The 21,065-nt window shown below is 43.6% G+C and overlaps 1 protein-coding gene across 1 annotated transcript in view; it reads left to right on the top strand.

Moving 5' to 3' along the window:
* Positions 1–21,065, top strand: part of myt1lb (myelin transcription factor 1-like, b) — a 62,000-nt gene that overhangs the window by 2,681 nt on the left and 38,254 nt on the right. Inside the window, exons 3-4 of the mRNA XM_085932383.1 lie at positions 17,155–17,264; positions 20,690–20,735. Coding sequence (XP_085788509.1) covers positions 20,690–20,735 — 46 coding nt within the window. The 5' untranslated portion in view covers positions 17,155–17,264. The remainder of the gene's footprint in view (positions 1–17,154; positions 17,265–20,689; positions 20,736–21,065) is intronic.

Genomic DNA, 21,065 nt, shown 5'->3' with positions numbered 1-21,065 from the left:
CTTATTCTTACCCCCAAAACAACATGAATTAACAATTAGAATGTATCAAATTTCAACATCAAACAATGACGAAAAAAAATTCAAATGTCACACAGCTAAAATCTTTCTTTCAAATATTCTCTGTTCTACTTTCTTGACGTGGATTTGACATCACTGAACACGCTGCCATCTACAAATTGGACAGTTTTATGCTGAGCATTTTTGGCCTTTTTCGTGGTACAGTACTTGCTGTCTCAAAAACATTTTCTATTCATTGGAGAAACAAACAAAACAAAAAAAACGGGAATTTGGAACAGACTAAACTTGTGACACCATCCCTGGGAGCCGTGCGCTGCTTGTGTTATGAGCAGACTAATTTGTTTCGACGCCATTTAAGATAGCGAGTGTATACCAACATCTTTGAGCAAAGTACGGAACATGTAACATCCAAACACACGTGTCATTACAATAAAACAATGATTAACATATGTTTCCAGAGGAAGCGCACTGTCTTGTCGTCTCGGCTCTGCCTTTGTGCTTAAGCGTCCCAATTTTTTGCCGCCTTACCTCGAATGTTTGGGTGAATTGCAAAACGCCTCGATTCTGGTGAACGCGCATTTCTACAGGGAAGAGACAAAAGCAGACATAAAGGGGTGCTATCGGGACTGATCCTAAATATTTAATGCGAGGATTATCCTGGCATCTGCCTGTTATTTGCATCTACCGTCCGTAGCCAGACAGGAATTTTGATGTGGGTATCCCTCTTGAGATAGCACGGGAGTCCACCGTGCACACACACGGCCGTGACTCTCCTCGGGGAAAACATGATCTATCTCCTGGCGGGCAGGCCAATTAAAAACCAATCAGGCTGCATGAAGTGCGCCGGTAATGGGAAAGCCACAGTGGTGGAAGTGGGCCTGATAAATGGACACTTTCACCTTGTGGCATAACAGCCTCCCACCAGCATCCATCACCCTCAGGGACAAGGCTCTCCTACATGCCACTCGCAGCCAATCTGCAATATACTGTACGTACACTCGCTGACCACAACATCAGGGACGACTGCAAGATCCCATGCAAAAAGTCGTTCATGACAAGAGAATTCATTTGGCAATATGTATGTTGTTGTGTTTTTTTACATCATAGTGATTTACTGATTATTTTGATCATGGCTCAAATGAATTTGGCCCTTTTACTTTTTAATAAGAGCCGCGGACAATGTTATTCAATACAGCTGTACAGTTTGCATTAGCCGCGTACTCTCAGTGGATGGCAATGAACTTCCAGGGAAACATTACAATAGGAAAGTCTAATATTTATATACAATTATTTTATGAAAAAGAAGAACAGCAGAAAAGAATTTCTGCAGTTTTGTCCATTTTGAGATGATTGCAAAGTGTTATCAACTTTACCATTTGCATTCTGGGGTGGGGAGAACAAATCATTGTCACTAAAATAGCAAAACCATCGGCTCAATCCCTCGATATGCTTTCTGGGTGTGTTGGGTTGTCTGTCGCAAACTTGACACTATTTAAGGCGCTACAACTGAAAACACCGTTTTTGTATCTTTGCCCTCCGATTCTGAAGGAAGGCCGCTTGAAAAGCAAACTATTAAAGAGTGTGTGTGAGAGGATTCATTCCATTTCAGAAGCTGCTGTGACCTACTTCACACAGCCAGGCAGCTGTAAATAAGGATTTTCATAACCTGGTTTAGCCTTTTCCCATCAGAAACACAAACGGCGTTGTTGTAAAGAGCACCAGAGTCGCCGTTTGGAGTGTCGCTATGATATCTTCAAAGGGCTGACCTCAAGACTACGCCAGTTGTTTTCAGGCCATTACATTTTGCTTTTTATTTATTTATTTATTTGTTTATTTTAGAATGAAAAGAAGCTTTGCCATTCAAGTCATGTTAGAAAAAGAAGGTGCTCCATCAGGTGGTTCCATTTTTTTGTGGCGCTGCGTTCTGTTGTTTTCCTTTCAATTTAATATAAAATATTCCAGCGAGCCCAACCCGAATGTAAACACCGGACAAATAAAAGATGAATTGCATCATACTGACCCTTATGTCTGCCTACATCTCAGCTCGACTAGTCAAGCGAAAATGGACTGATAATGGCAAATGATTACTAAACAGGCATCCATTATTCAAGAGAGGTCACAATCTCCTTATTTATGCTTGCTCCATAAATCTGATTTGTCACTTTTGATCGCTCTCTCCATCATATTTGCAATATTGGGTGAATATTACGATGTTTGATGGGTAATTGACGATGGCATGCGACAGCGGTCAAGACGAATGTACGACGATGGCAGCAATCTTGGGGGGGGGTGTACCGAGGGTGAGTCAGGCGAGACGACAGATAAGTGGGGATCGAGTCACCGGTAACGGAAGGAAAATAAAAACGATTATAAGCACCCATGACCGACATCCGAGTAGACATTGTCAACTCAGAAATGGACAGCTGTTAGATTTATATTTATTTATAGAATGTTGGGATGGCCATAAAGTTTTAGCCTCGTTCAGTGCCATTTATAGACGTCCAAGATATGAACTGGGTTGGCAGTGAATGAGTTAATATAATATAATCACGTTTGCATATCAATTTGAGTGGAGACAGCGAGGCATGGGAAGGAAAACGTGTATCGACTAAAGAGGACATTGGAGTGCGCTGTATTTATTTCAGTTACCACTCCGAGTGCTTATTGTGATAGACAATGGAATAAATGATTCTTATGATCACATTGTTATTTTCACAGACCATTTGAATTAGCGTATTATCCTCTCCGTCTTTCTGGGCTGTCGTGACATTTTCTACGCAAACATAAAGCTCGTGTGAATGAATGAAAATTGAAATAAAAGTAGTGGTTTGGTCAAGCATGAGCCTGTAAGGGTGTGTGTGTGTGTGACAGCGCTGGGAGGAGGCAGCCAGGCAGACATGATGTGCTCTGAGCCGCAGCGTCTCTGTGAGGGTGGCCTGACCTCTGCCTTCAGCTCCGCTTCACAGGACAGCAGCAAATGAGAGGTGTCATTGCATGACAGCAGCACAGTCCCTCTTAAGGACTGACGGCTCCTGCAACACACACACACACACACACATGCGCCAGCGTGGAATCCAACGTGCAAATGGGCCGCCACGTATGTACACAAGCATGCAAGACGAGGGGAACGCTTGCTGCGATTGGCGCCGAGTCAGGGATACGATGGTTGTAGAAATATTGGCAGCAGATACGCTTTGGTTGAAGCATTTGAAATCCAAATATTAAGAACTCTTCCATGTATGATGCATTGCAGTTTGATTTCCAATTGAAAAGGAGCATTATTATCCTTCTAAAGGCAACCCCCTTTTTTTTTTTTTAATCTTATTCATCTGTACATAATGTCATGGCGAGTATGTCTCCGCTGTGACTAAAGCGTGGACTCAAAGTAGAGCACAGCCACCTGCCACCTGGAGACCTCCTCCGACAAAACCACTGACAAGGCAACTTTGAGCCTTCATGCTCAGTCCCTCCAAGACACAAACACTTAAACACAGGCGCACGCACGCACTCACGATTATCCTCATGTACCCTCTCCTTGCTTGTCCTCCCTTTGCTCCCTCTGTCAAGCTCCTTTATCTCAGCCTGACTGTCTCCCAGAATCCTGTGCATCTCTTTATTTTTTTTTTTCCTCTCGCCAGCTCCCGACCCCCCTGAGCCATTTTGCTCTTCTGCTGCCGCCGTGCATCTTTATTGTTATATTATTTTCCTCTGTCCTGCTAGATGATGAGTTCAAATGTCTGTTAGCGGTGGGTGGCGGTGGAAGCGTTCCCATCGTTTCTCCTCGCCGTTCCGCAGTTAACGAGGGGGGCCGGATGGCATATTTACAGATATCAGGACGGCTTGCTATTGCTACTCGTATCCTCCCCAATCCCAGATGATCAATCGCACCCCGCTTTCCCATGCATAATGAATCAGACCCACAGACAAGCATGTGGTGATTTTCTGAAAACATAGAAGGAATTGAAGCAGTACTCAGAGGAGGATTCTCGCCCCTTTTATTACTGCCGAAATGTATTCAGGTCATTGCCAGGGCCTCGTTGAACACAACACTATTTTTTTTTCTCGTGCTGAACCTGTGTACCTAAGTCTTGAATTAAAAGGAGTCCACATTTGAGGTCTTTAGTCTCAGCCCTGGCCGCCCCTCGCTCGCTTCCCCGACCGACCGACCGACCGACCAAGGTACTGGCCTGCTCATGTAAGTGACCTAATTTTCCTGCTCGGCCCAGCATTTTCTGCTATGAGCTGTTCCAAAATAGAACGGCTGCAGCAGAGCATGGCTTTTCTCATTTCCATCTTGCATAACAGGAACCAAACACCCCCTCCTCTTCCTCTCTCTATCTTCCTCTCCCCTCCACCCTTAGCTCAGAAGCAAAATGGCACATCCTCTCACAGCCTTAATATCTACCCCCTCCCTCACAGAGGAAGTTGTTGAATTTAATGAATTCATTTTCTTTCCACATTACATCTCATCTTTATACTACCTCTCTTTACAACGTGTGCAGCGCTAGTTTAGTCAAATACGAAATCTGCCTTTCTCGCGAGCACTCCAGTTTACTTTACAAATCTTGTAAGCCATTCGCAGTAAGGTGATGAAAAAATGAATTCTAAACGCCCTGTCACAATGTTTACGTAGCTGACACAACCATTTCGATCCCAGTACACCGACTTTACTGTTCCAAATCATACACTAGTTAACTCAACTTGACGTGACATCACAAGAACTGGACCAGATACAGATGAATATTTTTCTTAACACAACTATAAGAGATACAAAGTAGACGCTCAGAGTAAAACCACAATAAGGGTTAAAGTCCGTACTGTACGTACTTTCTGTTGTTGCTTTGTCTGTAGATGGAGATAATGAGAAGTAGAGGGTTTGAGAGCACAATCATTATTTTATCCAGTGCTTCTTAACGTGGTCTGTAGGGCATCTCAACAAAGCTAATGTAGAGAAATGGAAACAGATGGAAGGCTTGATTATTTGATCGGCAAAGACCTCTTGGTGGGCTTTGTAGTAGCTGGACTAGACTGCTTGGAGGCAAGAGAGTGGGTTGGATTTATGCGCGTGTGTGTTAATGTGCAATGGTGTGGGTGGCTGTTGTGTGGATGCCTGCCTGCCTGCCTGCCTGCTTGCCTGCATGCATGCGAGCGAGATCTTGCTCGCCCATCTGTTCGCGTGTTTGAATGCATCGCACGTGCCTGCATGCTCACCTAATAATAATAAAATGATTGGTCGCACACTTTTTAACGCACACCATTCTAATTACGACGGAACTGTGACATTTATGCAGGTAGAAAATTGGGGCAAATTTATTTCTTAAAGTGCCCCGTACTGTGTTGTCCAATCAATTGGATGATTATTTCAAGCTTTGTAGCTCTGGGCTACTTTAAGACTAGTTTCCACATGTGACTAGCAAGTTCCAAAACTTGGCTTGTAAACACACTTACTGTACATACTACAGCGTTGTTTGTATTTATTGCCTCTGCTCACACAAACCACCTTGCCCGTAATAAGGACTCCTCCGTCAGGGATGATTCATATGCATATAGCTTTTGTGTGCATCCCACATACGTGACAGAACATTTGTTTGATCATCTCTCGTTATATACCGGCAATGTTTGTCGCTCTGCTGTATTCAAGGCCCGACAATAGACACACGCACATAAAACAAGGATTCACGTGTGCACTTTGACCAAACCTGCAGCCTCTCATATAATCCCTGTTTGCCAAACACAAACCTACACAGTCATCCATTGGCGATACTTTATCACATGTGATCCCCCTGTCATGCGTTAGGTTGGAGGACATGGCCGACTGGTGTGTGCGTGTGTGTGTGTGTGTGTGTGTGTGTGTGTGTGTGTGTGTGTGTGTGTGTGTGTGTGTGCGTGACTGGCGGGCCACACCTGTCAAGAGTATTCCACAGGCTGGGTTCTGATTCTATCTGACATCCTGGCTGATATGGTAGAACGCGTGTGTGTGTGTGTGTGTGTTCGTGACCATTTGAATGAGTCACTGTTATGCCTCCGCTGTTCTGCTCCCCAGAGGACCCTGTCTGACTGGTACTTTCATTAGTCGACGTGTCTTTGTCACGTGTGTTGGGCCTCTATTAACAGCTGGCTTCGTACTTGCACGAGAAAAAAAAACACGTCTTCAACCATCGGAAGTGTTTGTACCATGCCTGTGCAACACAAGCCGATCATGATGCCCTCAAACTCTTTTTGCATTGTGCATTTTTTTTCTTCTCCACACAGCAACCTTCAGAGAAATGCCTGAGCCAAAATGATTCATTGTAGTGTTGAATTTTCTGCTTTAACCTCCCGCACATCACGTAGCCAATAGATCTAGCTCCCTGGTTGCTCTCAGACGTCATTCTTCAATTATGGCTGCCATCGTCCAAGTATTGAGAAGCAGTTGTACCCTCCAGTGATTTTCAGCAGCACATGCGCTTGGCTGAAATATTCAGCCCGGGCTTCCGACATTACCTTGCATGTATAATTACCGGATATGCTGCCTGCTGCTGATAACTCTCCCAAACAATGTTTGAAGGGAGGAGGGGGCAATGAATCCCCAATGAAGTGTGAAGAAGACTGATTAAAATTGCCATGGTCAAAAGCCAGCACACCAATGTGTTCTGCTCTTGTGGGCCAGGGGAGATGTGAAGACGGGCTCTGCTGTGCTCTCTATGCTTTGGAAATGTTGATTTATTATTATTTTAAGGTGGCTTTTTTTTTTATTATTACCTTCATTTATTATTCCATTCCGAGTTTGGCCATGTTTGGCATTTCCAAACGCATTATATATTCAGAGAAATTAGCAATGATCAAGAAAACTAGTTTTTAGCGTTAGGTTTTGCAACATACAGTTCAAAGTGTGTACATGGGCGGAGTTTTGATTCTTTTGGTATCTTTTTAGACAGGCACAGCTAGAAAATGGTGTTTGCGCCGTTGTGGGAGTGAACATTTCCTTTGCTTTTTGGTTAGCAAGGTTACAGACTCACTATATGTGTGTGTTTTTGCAATACCTATATAACATCATTTCCCCTTTTTTTTCCAGTTTTTCAGTTCAGTTCTAAATTTGGATTCTATAGCCCTGCGTCGAGTGTCATTCCAGGTCATTTTCTTTTAAGGACATATACCTTTCCGTTCCCCACTATGGCCTTTCTGATCCAAATGTGTGTTTGTGGGCCTGGGAGCCTATTTGCAGGCAGGACTGGATGGCGTGTGGGCGTCAAGCTCAGGGCACCTAATTACAGCAACGTCTCCCACAGCCTGCCTGCGTCTCCCTCAGCTCCCCCCCATGTTTGGGTGCGTTTTTCCCCGGCACATGATACGCGCCCCTTATCTCCCAAGCTTTGGTCTCGGGAGGACCCTACCTTAGCACAAAGCGGCTCGGCGACTGATTAGCCAGCTTAAATGAGATCCCCAGCTAGCCGGCTAGATGCTCATTCTCTTTGTTGACAGTTGTCGTTTAGCTTCTTAGACTAATCCGTTGATTTCTATATGATGTCTTCAAAAAATCTTTAGGGACCTCGTTTGGGCTATGTGGGCAAGTACTTCAATCTGGCCAATGGTGCATCCCTGGCCAAATAGCATCAAGAGTGGGCTTTTTGTATCATCCGTTTCATTCTATTGATACGCTGCGGATGTACAGTTCAATAATTGCTGGTTATTAGGGAGCTTTCTGGAAGAGGCTGTTTTCCTGCCCAAAAGGACAGCAGCTTGCTTTCATCTCATTTCAGAGGATGAAAATGCAGAGAGACAATGTGGGGGAAATAAATGGGGATGGCTGCCATAATGGAAATGAGTTATTAATTTGGCATTTTCCAATTGTAGAATGGATACAGTGGTTAAAATTGAGGACACTGCATGATGCTTTTGTGGTGTCTACCCAATTAATGGCTGAGAAGTTACAAAGCCAGAGACGGACTTTGTTGGAAGGAGAGGGGAAGAAACAAAGGCTGACACAGATAACATCCATCAGTGTGACAGCAACATGGCCAGGTTTATCATTCTAAAAAGAGGGATGCCCACACGCCCCTCCCATCTCCTCTCTCGTCCCATCTCTCTCGCTTTTAGCATTCCCTTCCAAAAGCTGGGAACCAATAAGTGGGCCAACCCACATCAGGGATTTAGCTATCTGGCTGCAGAGGACTTTGAATGTGCGCATAGCTCGACGCGTGCTTCATGTGGGAATGACTGTAAACACACGCAGAGGTGTCAGAGAGAAGAAAGACACAAAGCCAGATAGATGGGCTTCCCTCTGCGCGCCACACCGTTTCATGGGAGAGGTTTTAATATGATGTTACAAAAGGAGCGCTATTTCTGCATTACACGGAGAATAGAAACATTCGATGCTGGAGAAATCATATCACAAAGCATGCGCCGTACAAAAATTGACCAAACAATTGAGGTTAAGGAACATGGTATTTCGTTTGGCCCGGCCTGACTCTCCCCCATAGATTGAAAAGGCTGGATCACATGGGAGAGAAAATGATGCCTGAATTGTGTCACTTCAAAAATAAATTGTAAATCCAGCCCGAAATATAATTCACTTTGAGCCCTGCTAATGATCACTTCTCTGTACGTGCTAAATGAACAGTGGCAAGTTGCTCTTTTGTTTATGGATCTGTGGGACATGCTTTTAATTTTTCCCCTCCTCCTTCACCTGTGGACAACAGTGCGAGGCAAAAGCCAATAACACTAGCAACCAACGGCACAACGAGTTCTATTTCAAAAACCTATGCGTAATTTCAATGACCCATGCGTCGTGCATTCTTGTTCCTCCTCCATCTGTCTCTCGTTCCCTCTCTGCCTCTCCCCTATTCTTTTGTTCTAGGTCCATTAAAGTTGTCCTTGACGAGCGAGCGAGTGTATTGCAGCCTTTAGTTGAGAGGAGCCATTCAAAGCCTGTTGTGGCAAGAATAGGGGCGGAGAGACGTCCAAATGGGATCGTGTCAAAATAGAAGAGAAAGCCTTTTTCAATTGAGCAAACACCTTCCACAAGCCACATTGAGCTGTGAATGAGACAGGATTATAGTTAGAGGAGGATAATGTGGAAGTTTTAGGGCTCTCGGAATCTTGTTTGGACAGACAGGAAATAAAATACATCCTTTAACTAGGGGCTCATTATGTCTGGTTGCAGCGCATTGGTCAAATGTGAAAACGCATATCGAACTTGGTTGAGGAACAATCTAAATAGACCTACCGATAGGTTTCTTTCTTAGACCTTGGGTGTCAAACTCTGGCCCGCAGGCCACATTTGGACCGCAGTGTCGTCATAATTGGCCCGCAAAGACAAATTGTGCATCGAACGATGTTTTATTTTCAAATGAGTCATGTGCATGTCTTCTCCCTCCATTCAAAATGGGGTGAGGAGTTTATTTTTTATAAAGCACCGTGACACAAAGCAAAAACAAAAAAACAGATGGCATGCTTGCAGGTAAAGAGGCAAATATATAGGTGGGAAAGCAAACAGATGATGAATAGACAAGCGGCCAGTCGGGCAGATTGGCCGAGCGCCGGGCAGCCTGGCTGCTTTCCGGCACAGAACCATCGGCCAGAAAACGTCGCTGGCAGGCCGACGTGCAGATGGACAGGGACGGAGACACAAAAGCAGAGGGATAATGGAGGAAGAGAGATAGACAGACCGGCTGGCTGGCTGGACCAAAGACAGGAAAGCAGAGCTGCAGACATGCACCATTGCTAGCAGGACAGGCAGTTGGCGGAAGGAGACGCAGGGACAGCAAATGCCTTTGGCAGAGCGGGCGAGCCAGCTCGCCTGAAATAGAGATGCAGAGAGGGAGAGAGAGGATGAGGTCAGAGCACGCTTGGCTGGCTGATTGTTGATCTGTGTGGCATTGGGCTGGCAGAAGATTCTCCTCAGGGACAGAGCAGCTCCACACAGCCTCCCTCTTTTGCTCTTCCTACAGCTGGACTGAAAGCTAAGCCTGGGAGGAGACTTTTCCTCTACATGCATGTAACCATTGCTATCGAGTGATGGCCGGGGGTTTTGAAACGGGAATGTTTTTCACTACGTTCAGTTATCACTGTAGTACGTTGTTAAATAAGTCCATCACCCAATTTGGGGATCGTATCCGGCGGCCTCCGCTTGGAGACACAAAGGGCTAAACATTTTCATATTCTGGACCTTTCTTGCTTTCGTTTAAAAAAAATAAAAATCATTTATCTAGTATCAATCATCTTATCATTGTGAAAATAATATGTATATGTGTGAAAGAAGTGAGCGGAAGACAGAGAGAGAGAGAGAGAGAGAGCGAGAGAGACGAGTTGGGGGAGTTTTGCGTTTTGCTGCAGGCGGCAAAGCTGCTCCAAATGTCCATCTGCCGAGTTCACAATCCACCTGAGCCTGCTCACACATGTGCAGATTCACTCACACAAAAAAACATGCACACACACACACAAACACACACGTGCAGCTGCGCTCATGTTAACGTATATGCACCCACATACACAACCAGGTCATGGCAAAAAAAAAAATCCGTTTGGAGTAAAATTCGTTTTTCATCATTTCATATACAATCAGTGTGTAAGAACCCGCTCAAGGATAATTGCAGAACCTCCTCGTATAAACCCCGCAACAACAAATAGGCTTTCTAATTTGAGCTCCATTGAAGCTTTGGCATGCATTTGCATAAAAACATCCCACCTTTCCAAGAGCTGTCACCTCAACGTGGCTGCAATATGCAGGGTGATCGCAACCTAACAAGTTTCTTGACAACCTTCCAAAAATGCACAGATCCATATTTCACAACAGGTGTTAGGAAACGTACACTATGTGGGCTAGGCGAAGGAAACACTATGCACAAATACATTTGTATGAACACACAATTTATCCAATGAAAAAGGAAGCAAAAACTGCCCAATAATGATGAGCGGCGTCTTTGGTGTAACAATATGAAGATGACAAAATGTCTTCAAGTGATTTCTATTTCTACTGCTTCGGTGTAAGGAAACACTTGCCCGAAATATAAAAAAGATGCAGTTTGTGATCGATTGGCATATATTCAAAGCATGTCTCGCTTTTCTGAGTATGAAATGAATGACACAATTGGGTGGTTACTGGAATGTTGAGCAATAAAATGTTGCTGAAGACCACAGAACAGATGTACTTGCCGTGTTTCCTGAACACTCAGCGAATACATCAGCTGTAACGGATAATTCCTCAAAGGGTCATGCTTGATGATGCGCAGAACAACGCTGAGGAACGGCAGAGGACAATTAAAATAGTTGAATATATGTCATTAGGGTATATTTGATCATTTGTTGCACATTCATATAATCAAAGATCGTATATGACCAAGTATTGTATTTTTTAATTATTTTCTTAATCAGAAGAACAGAGAATCTGCTCATTTGGAACCATCTAAAAAGGATCTCTGGCTGATGTGAATGACGGGGTGATTTCCTCCAAATACTCGTGACGCCCAATTCTTCCGACTTTTGAAATTTAGCAGTGAGTGAGGGGGCATTCTCTCACAATTCTATTATGCTGTTATTTTTGGTGCCACAGGAGACTCTGACTGTGTAGAGACTCCTCAGTGACTAATGTGTTTGTGTGATCAACAGGGGTAGGCTGCCTCCACACACTTAGACATGTGTGTGCGTGCGTGTGGCTGGATTTGCGATGCAATTTGGAGGGTGTGCAGTGTTTTCCTACCTTACCTTTAAATCGTGTGTGTGCGTGTGTCAGAGAAAAGAGAGATGGCATGTGTGTACAGTAGCTGGGTGTTCTCTCTCTCTCTCTCTCATCCTTTCTGGCTCTCCCCCCTGCAGTGATCAGTGAGTGTTTTTCTGTGTGCGTGTGTGTGCCTGCATTTGTGTGTGCAACTCTGAATGTTAATGACTATGATGCTGAGCGTTTGCATGCCTCTGTGTTTCACTGCCTATCCTGACGTACAGCATTGAAAGTTGTGTGTGTGTGTGTGTGCGCTTGGCTCTGTTGTCATCCCTTGGTGAAGCCTCAGGACAAATGGGGTCATGTGACAGGCAAGCCTCCCTATCTATCTGCAGCCTGCATCATTGGTATTCTAGGTCGACGACACCGGCAGCAATGTGGGTGGGGGACAAGGAAGGGAAGAGGAAGGAAATATACGGGGAAGCCTATAGTGTATATTTATCCGGAAGATGTGATGATGTGCCTTTACATAAACACATAAAAGCAAAAATTTATCGATTCAACCTTCTGTTGCTTGCAAGCTAGTCTATGATGCCGCACAATTTGTAATGCGAACAAATAGGATGACGGCTCTAGATTTATATGGAATCATCTTGTCGTTAGCCGTGGCAACGTGAACGTTTCCATAATTGAAGACATTTTCTCAACGTGTATTCAGCTTCCTCGGGAGCGCAACTTTATTATTCACACTATCGCAACCTCCCACCGCCGCTTCTGAAGTCAACGAGAATGAGCGAGTAGAAAGAAATGAGAGAAAAAGTCGAGTTTTGGGATGGGAGAAATCTAAGCAGAGGAGAACAATAGATCTCAGTGCATTTAGACGTGGGTGTTGTTAGACCACACACACACGCACACACACACACACACACACACGTCTTCATACAGACATGAATATATACACAGTACGACATCAGTAAGGATATTCTTGGTCGACTGAGTCAGTGGCACCATGCGTGCTACGGGTAGATATAGTAGGCTCCCTGGCGTATATGCATTCTATCCGTCACACTGGGAAAAACAATGAGTCTGTGCTCCTATAGTTTCACTGCTACGGTCTATGCATGAGAATCACAGGGTGTCTTCTGTCAGGCTGCCAGCTGGATGGTTAGTCACTTTTACTAGTAGAGTTACCTCAAATGGTTTCTCGCATTTTGATATATTGCATAGATAGAATGAAATGTGATTTAAGGGGAAACAAAAAAAAAGATCTTATTTAGTTCCATGGTGATGCATGGACTCATATTCAATTCTGTTTGACCAGGAGCCAGTGCAGGTTTCTCAGTAAGGGGGTGAAGGAGGTTCTGGTAATTATTTTAAAAAAATGTGGAGTGGACCAGAAAGGAGAGTTCAAACAATCGAGGTTGTTGATGAATGGGCTAAGATGGCCATGGAGTATTCAACTGTTTTTTTTTTACCATTTCTGTGCTCTTGAATTTTTTCTTTTTTGTGTGTGTGTGTGTGGGGGGGGGGGTCTTGATTAAAACGGCTGTCGAGTGTTGGAGTCCCCAAGAGCTTGCTTGCTTGAAGAAAGAAAAATAAAGTCAAATATGTTGTGTGGTCTTCAATACCAAATGTTGTCCTGCTTGCTCAACTGATTCATAAACACACTCACACATGCTTGCTATGTTGTTCGCTTTAGTCCGCCGCTATCTTGGTTTGTGAAGCCAACTCTGATAATCGGCCCCTCATACACGAGCTGACGCACACGTTCACACACCTACTTGCACAAACACACACACAGAGCAGTGGGAAAGAGAGAATTGGGTAGAGAGAGAGAGTGAGGGACACAGACAGACAGAGAGAGAGTAATTAAGAGCCTGGCTCTCCCTTGGAAATCAAAAAGAGTGATCCTCTCTCATTCTCTATCTCTCACTCCATTTCTCCTCACGCTGGCGTTTGGCTTCTCGGCTCACCTGAGTATTCCGCCGCGTCTCCCCCAGCAGCCGACCCCACTGTGGGTAATTGCGCTGTGTCATTTCTACCCCAAAATGTTAGGAGGCAAGACGACGGCTCGGGATTTCACTCCATTTATACTCTGCCGTGCATGTTTTTTTTGTGTGTGTGTTTTTTTTTTTTTTAAGCCATTTTGCCACCAAGTGACACGCTTGAGTTTGGCCCTGTTGGCATTACAGATGAGTTCAAGTGTGTCAAGTGGCAGACAAGGACGTCATGTTTACGTGTCGCGGTAGTTCAGTCCAGCAGGTCAAGCAGAGCAAGTCAGTTGCGTCTCTCACTTGCTTTTGAATAAAAGAGCAGGTCAAAATGTGGCTTTTACCTCGGTTCACTCTTTCTTATTGAGAGGAGCAGCGAGGTCATAAAGCAGCGGTCCTTTTCAGCACCTGACGGCTTCTTTCACCTTTGTGTCGCCGGCTCAAACGTATTGCGCAGAGCAGGTACATGATTGAAAATATGCTTGTAGATCTTTTTGTCAGTTCATGGGAGGACCGGCTTGAATTTAAGCTGGTAAAATCGAGACTTTGGAGAGCAATAAAAAAAAAAGGAAAGCTCGTCTATCCTCTCAATGAACCCGAGCTGGACTATCTTTCCACCGCTTGAGCTCATTATTATAAAAATGTGTGGCCCAGAAAAAGAAAATCAAAGGAGTGAGGGGTGACATGAAACATTGTGAAGTGCAAAAAAAAAAAGATGTATTGTTTTTCCTGTTGCATCCATCATATGCTGTATAAGTATTTGTACAGAAGGAATCACTTTTCATTTTGATATCGTCTCTGTGGTGGGAATTAAACACTCATAGAGGAGAGATCTCCCCAACAAAGGTAATTCATGAATCATAGTAATTGACCTTTCCTCTGGCCAGCTCTTCCTTTTCTCTGTATTAGGAGAACGTGTTTCATTCAGGTTTGAGTGGTGTTTTATTGAATGCTTTGTCTTCATGCTAGCAGATTGAAACACAGCAGTGCGAGGACAAAAAAAAAAAATGCATATCAGATGATGATGATGTTGTTGGATTTGTACACAGGGTCATGCTACAAACACCAAAACACATTTTTTTATCTGTCCTCTTTGATCTTTGTCCTGCACGACACTCTGCAGATCTTTGATATGCAACACAGAGATTTGCCAGTCTGACCCTCAACTTGGCCAGAAATCCATCAAACACATGGAAGGGCTCTGAAAATTGCCAGTTTCATGTGGAACATGATGACATTCAGGCAAAGAAATCATTTCAAGTGTGTGTGGTGTGTGTGTCTCTGTGTGAGAACACAGGATATAGAACACAGAGAGATTTCATCTCTCTGCCTGTATACGTATCTTCTAGAATGTAGGTCAGGCAGCTACAGTCCCTATCAGACGAGGTTTGATCGTGCGTGCGCGTGTGTGAGAGTGTATGCGCATGAATTAAGCGTTCCTGTGTGTCTCATTGTCCTCAAGTGTCGTATGAGCGTTTTATTTCAATAATGGGTATGATTTCTGTGAGTGTGTGTGTTGGCGCTGTTTTCAATTCCTGTCATGTACAATATGTGTCACCGGAAATGTGACAGCAGTCATCACATCACCCGACACGGAGCGTGGAAAACGAAGCCATTCAAAAGACTTTCATTGTTGCGTTGGTTTGTGGATGACAGAGCAGCCAGTCTTCCCCGGCCGGCCAGCCGGCTATTTGTGGTTCTTTCCTGGCTTTGATAGATATGGGAGGCCAGAGAAGGTCAGACATGGTGCTCCTTATTCTTCCAGGAACACTCATTGAGTTGCACGCAAACGCTCACACTCTTGTACAATCCTGCTGTTTTTTTTTTTTTTTTTTGCAACAAAAGGAGGATGTGAATAGCTTTGACCATATGTGTTTGCAGCTGTCTGTACATCTGTGTGTTTGAAGAATTGTGTGTGTGTCTTCTCTGTGGGTGTGCCCCCATTGCAGTTGGAGGTCTATTATTCCCTTCACATCGCTGTCCTTGGTGCTGAAACTCGCACACAGGAGCCATGACCAGAATTACACAAAGGGTGCAGCAGGTTGTATTGTATCCATTTCTATTGTCTTTCTTTCAATCGCTCTGCTTTTGTCGAAAGCCCCCACACGCTTATATATTTTTTTTTTATTTCACACATGCAGACCAAAACACCGGGGGAATGTGGGATGTGTCCTGATTAAGAGTCACAGAGCTGTGATTTGTCATCAGCCCCCACATGAAGACCTTCATCAGAGGACAGAGGCAACACTTACACCCTGATTATAATGACCAAGAGGCCAGGCAAGATGCCTGTGCCTTGTGAGTGAGGGAGGGAGGGAGGAGCAGGAGAGACATTTTTCTCTCTCGGCCACAGATGTAACCGTTTGGACAAAAGTATCGGGACAGCAGCCTACAGAAATGTGAGCTTGACAATATAGAGCTCGTTTGTGTTTTGTAATCGTAACGGTTTCCAATCGTCTGTGGTGACTTTCTGCAACAGAAAGAAAGGTCTGGTGTATTAAAAGAGCCAATACTTGTACTGGTATCGGTGGTATGGAACATATCCGCTAACAATGTGATACTTTTATCGAATGGTTGTCACAGGTGTTGCTTGGCCAAAATGGGAACAACAAATGTTTCTGCTAGTGCTTTTTGGTGACAAAAAGCAAAAGTACAAGTCCCGCTGGTCCAAAGTAGAAGCCCATTTAACTGCCAACACTTCTTTTTTTACATAATACACCATCGGCACTCTGCCCACTCACAGCTTGCCCACAGTTGTGTTTGTCCCACGGGAGCAATGATTGTTTTTCTTCGGAGCTGCTTTGAGATGTGTTGTGAATGACCGTGCGGGCGGGCGGGCGGGCGTGCGTGCGTGCGTGCGTGCGTGTGTGTGTGTGTGTGGTGCGTGTTAAACGACCAGTCTGCAGCTTCCCAATGTGGCTGTAATTTGTTTGTCTGCGCAACATCTGCTTTCCCTCAATACATTCTTTCAATTGGCAGCATCTGAGTCCACGAGACAGACAGACAGACAGACAGACAGACAGACAGACAGACAGACAGACAGACAGACAGGCAGGCAGGCAGGCAGTGTTTGAACGACACTTCTGTCGTTTTTTGTTTTTATCTACTTCTTCATTTCCTGGTGGAATATTTGACCTTTTTAACAGAGAGCGACCTCTTTTCCTTTGCCTCTCTTCCCGTTTCCTCTCCTTGTGTAACTCTGCGAAGGCTGGAGAGGAATCATGGAGGCAGGCACGGATCATTAGCTATATTTGTCCCCCACTTCCTGCGGAAGATGATAGATCTAGCTAATTACCCCACGTTGCCAAAGCCGATCGCACATGACAAGCGTTTGTCTCAGTGGTAAAAATCTGCATTGGCTCCGGCATGCGCCGCATAGCTGATGCTATATGATTATTCATGAGCTGGAGTCAAAGCAGAGGAAGACGTTATCAGATGCCTCGTGTGAATGTGATTGTTGTGAAAATGATTTTAATGATGTATGTTCTCCCTCTTTTTCCTTCAATGTAGAAAATGAGTCTGGAGGAGATGTGGTGAGCGTTTCCTCTCCAAGTGAACGCCAGTAGGTTACAGTGGAAGCAGAGGTCGGGAAGAAGTGTCTCAACGCCAAACCATTGCAGGTAGAGTGCAACCCCTCGGGTTCTCGAAAACAAATTCCATTGTCATATTTTGTCAAAATGCCAACTAGAGCAGAGTACATGCATGATGACAATCGGATCAAATTAGAGAATTTTTAAGAGCTGAACTAATCGACTATCGAACTAATTATCTCTGATCTGATTATCTGATTAATTGATGAAATATTTGATAGTGACTGCCCTAAAAAATGTGATTACAAATAATTGATGATTAATTTGACCACCTCTTGAAGCAACATTTGTCATTTCAGTTATTTTTATTATATTTTTTTATTCATTATTTTTTAGTTATAATTATTTTATCATTTTATTATACGTATTTTTTTTCATTAATTTATTCTCGCTAAGTACCCAGGAAAGAGGTGCCATGTACCTTGTTCCCATGTCAAAATAAGGTCAATCAATACCCAGGGCACTTTGTTGAACATTATGGACGTCACACTTAAATTGTTTTTGTGCAACATCAGCGGTTCCACATCCAGTGTTTTCCAGCTCGGCCGCGTAGTAAATAGGCACAAAAACAGATTTTCTATCATTACCAGCAAAGAGCTTGTTCTGATCCGAGCGCTTCATGCTCAAAGCACATCAGTGTTCCCCACCAGGGCATTTTTCCACACTGGTTATAAAGTCCACCCCAAATTCCGGTCTCCATCTTTCTTGGTCTGTCTGGTTCTCACTCCGTGCCCACTCAGACGTGGAAAGCTCGGCAGCCTTTCACGCTAATTCAGATGCACTTAGCATCGGGTTGGCACTCGTTTGCTGTCACTAGATGATGCATGGCGCAGCTATTTGCAGAGAAATTTGATCATGCCGATGGAGGTTTGGTGACTCTCTCGTGCTGCTTTGGACGGAATACCAATGTGTGTATTTATTTATTATTATTTTTTTTTTGCACATGTGTTTGTGAGAGGGTTCCCACGTGTGAAACATTCTCCCAAAACCTGAAGGTGAAACAAAGACAAACTGATGATTGTGTGACATGTTTTGACAGATTTCTTTTCATCCGTCCAAGTTGAAATTCTAAGCAGACACGGTCCTATCTTAAAGTCTGTGTAGCTTACCACGTTTCATTTATGGTAAGATTATTAATCGTGTCCATCAAAAGCTAATTTTATTTATATTATGCTCACTTTTTTTCAAATTCCACATTCATTTTAGCCTGAATAGCTCTTTTTTTCTGTTTAAAACGCAGCCAAACTCAACTTAATAAAATATCCAACGGTTGACAAATACAAGGTTCTAACGTGAAGTGCTTTGTTTAAAATTTTATCACTGACATTTATTCAGAGTGTATTGGCACTTGAAATGATGGAATGTGCTTATTGTGAGTATGCAGACCAACTTTTTTTTTTCTCTCTCTCTTCAAATGACTTTTTCTAATTTAGTTGAGGAATTTATATTGCAGAAGTTGATGTCGTGAGGCAAAAAAAAAAAAAAATCATCCAGTGCATGGCTGCCCTGTTTTGGCCACTTCACAGTGCCCCACGGTCGGCCATAATTCCCCCAACAACCTGCTGAATTTCAACAGAGGCAAAGGAGGGGAAAATTGTCCCAGCCCGCCCATGGCTCATGAGTGTGCATTGCTCAGGCATCGCACAGATGCAGCCGGTGGGGCGTGGAACAGGCACGCATTAGATTGACAGGTGAAGGTCAGACTCGCCCACACAGTCCTGCAGGTGGAAGGCGCGCTCTATTTTTTGTGATTTTTTTTTATGTATTTGATTTCATTTCACATTATGTTATACATGACTACAAAAAAAGTCTGCATGCCTCACTATAAGGATGAATCATTTCTACCTGTCAATCAGCACTGGGAATTAACGATACAGAAAGCTAAATGCAATGTGACCACAATTATATAAAAGCTTGAATACTAACAGTAAAATATTACACAGTAAGAGAGAAAAATGAGTTATGTCCTATTATTTAAATAAATGACTACTGTATGCAAAATAAATACAAAAATAAATAAATACATGTTGAAATGTCAAATATCTAGTACTTCAACAGCACTTCTCAAAATGTGATAAATATAATTTCAATCAGTTTTGACTCATCCCCACCACATTTAATTAAAACAGATTCCTGCGGTTGGTCTTATCATGGTGTTACATTCAATTAACACATTTTGTGAATTTATTAGGGTTCACTGACTGCACCATATGTATCTTTGAAATCTACCCATCCTGTATACGCTATTAGCTACACTTGCAAATTCCAAACTTATCCAAAACAAACAGAAATAATAACATCTTTGGCTAGTTCTTCTACCACGCCCATCACAGCAAAGTTTATTTGGAAAATTGACTGGCGGCCTTGCGCGTGACCAATTTATTGTTTTGAAGTCAGTTGAAAGTTATAATACTGTATATAAACTTCTGCAAGGCCATAGAGCAGCAGCTCACCTGCTCTAAAGTGGAGCCAAGGACACCTATCGTAATTTTCAGACATGTAGCTTGCAAAATATGGAATAATTTGCTCGCTGGGCAGTTGCTCATCATTGTCCGTCATTTGTTCATAGACATATTTATGTTCTCATCCTCCCTCACAAAGACTTAAGGTCATTTCATCCCAGCGTAGCTGCTAATATTTACAAGATATCTCTGCCTTTCATCATTTTATTTTCCTCCCGTTGAAATATTTATGGCCATTCATAAAGAAACACACCATTAAGACTGAAGGGCTCGACGGTGGCCTAAGTGTAGTATCAATAAATCATGTTTCATAAAAAAAGAGACATCCAAACAGGGATCATGGCCCCCTTATTGTCTAAACCCAGCCTGGATGAATATTCAGGGGCATCTAAAAATAAAACGGTCAAAGGTCATCAGTCCCCCGAACAAGTGATGTGGAGAGTCGCCAATCTAATTTAAATATGGAATTGTAAGATAAAGCAATGGAAGTATAGATGGATAGAATGATTGAGAGATGTACGATCAATGTATGGATAGATTGATAGATGCAAGAAGTCCCATGCCGTATCAGAAGCAGGCGGACGGCGTGAAGCCACCGATGATGGTGCCAAGCTTAACACCCAACATTCACATCCCACGGCTCTTTGTGTGGAAAGCACTTGGCGTTGGCGCTGATGTCACTGCGCATCTCATTATCTCAGCGCGCGAAGCCAGCCGCACGCACACTACAAACCCGTCCGGGAGTTCGGTCTTAACGTCACATTACGTGAATACGTTCACCTCTGATGCCCACTTTCCGCTCAAGCGTTGTGATACTGATTTGAAAAAAAAAAAAAAAAAGCCTAAAGTCTCTTGTCGGGGGTGGACGTCATATACGGGGCATGTTTGACAAGTAGCGTTAGGAACCCGAGACAGAACGTGTATCTAAATGAAAGATAATTTAGTGATGCTGTCTGCAGCCAGCGCTTAACAGCTTGTTTGTGCCTTCCGCAGATGGAGGTGGATGCAGACGATAAGCGCCACCGCACACGCTCCAAAGGTATCCGCACTAATACACACAGCCATTCAGGGTGACCTTCACTCCCCCAACAGCTAAACACACTCACACACATATATATATATATATCGTACACACCACTGCACATCTCACACAGTCACACTTGAGTTTCCCACATTACCGCGTACCCTGTCTAGAACTTTTTGTGTGTGCGCGTTTGTATTACAAATGAAATTGTAGAAGAAATCGTGGCCCTAGGCTACGTTTTAGGATGTCATAATGACTGGACTAATTTTTTGACTGTATGAACGATCAAACATTCTCGACAGAACAAGAAATAAAGGACTGACCCTTGTCCTAACACGAAATAAA

The sequence above is a fragment of the Syngnathus leptorhynchus genome, chromosome 15 (genome assembly GCF_054491065.1).
Source record: "Syngnathus leptorhynchus isolate UIUO chromosome 15, UIUO_Slep, whole genome shotgun sequence".
NCBI classification, from domain to species: Eukaryota; Metazoa; Chordata; class Actinopteri; order Syngnathiformes; family Syngnathidae; genus Syngnathus; species Syngnathus leptorhynchus.
The sequence above is the reverse complement of the archived record's forward strand: the minus strand, read 5'-3'. Positions and strand labels throughout refer to the sequence as shown.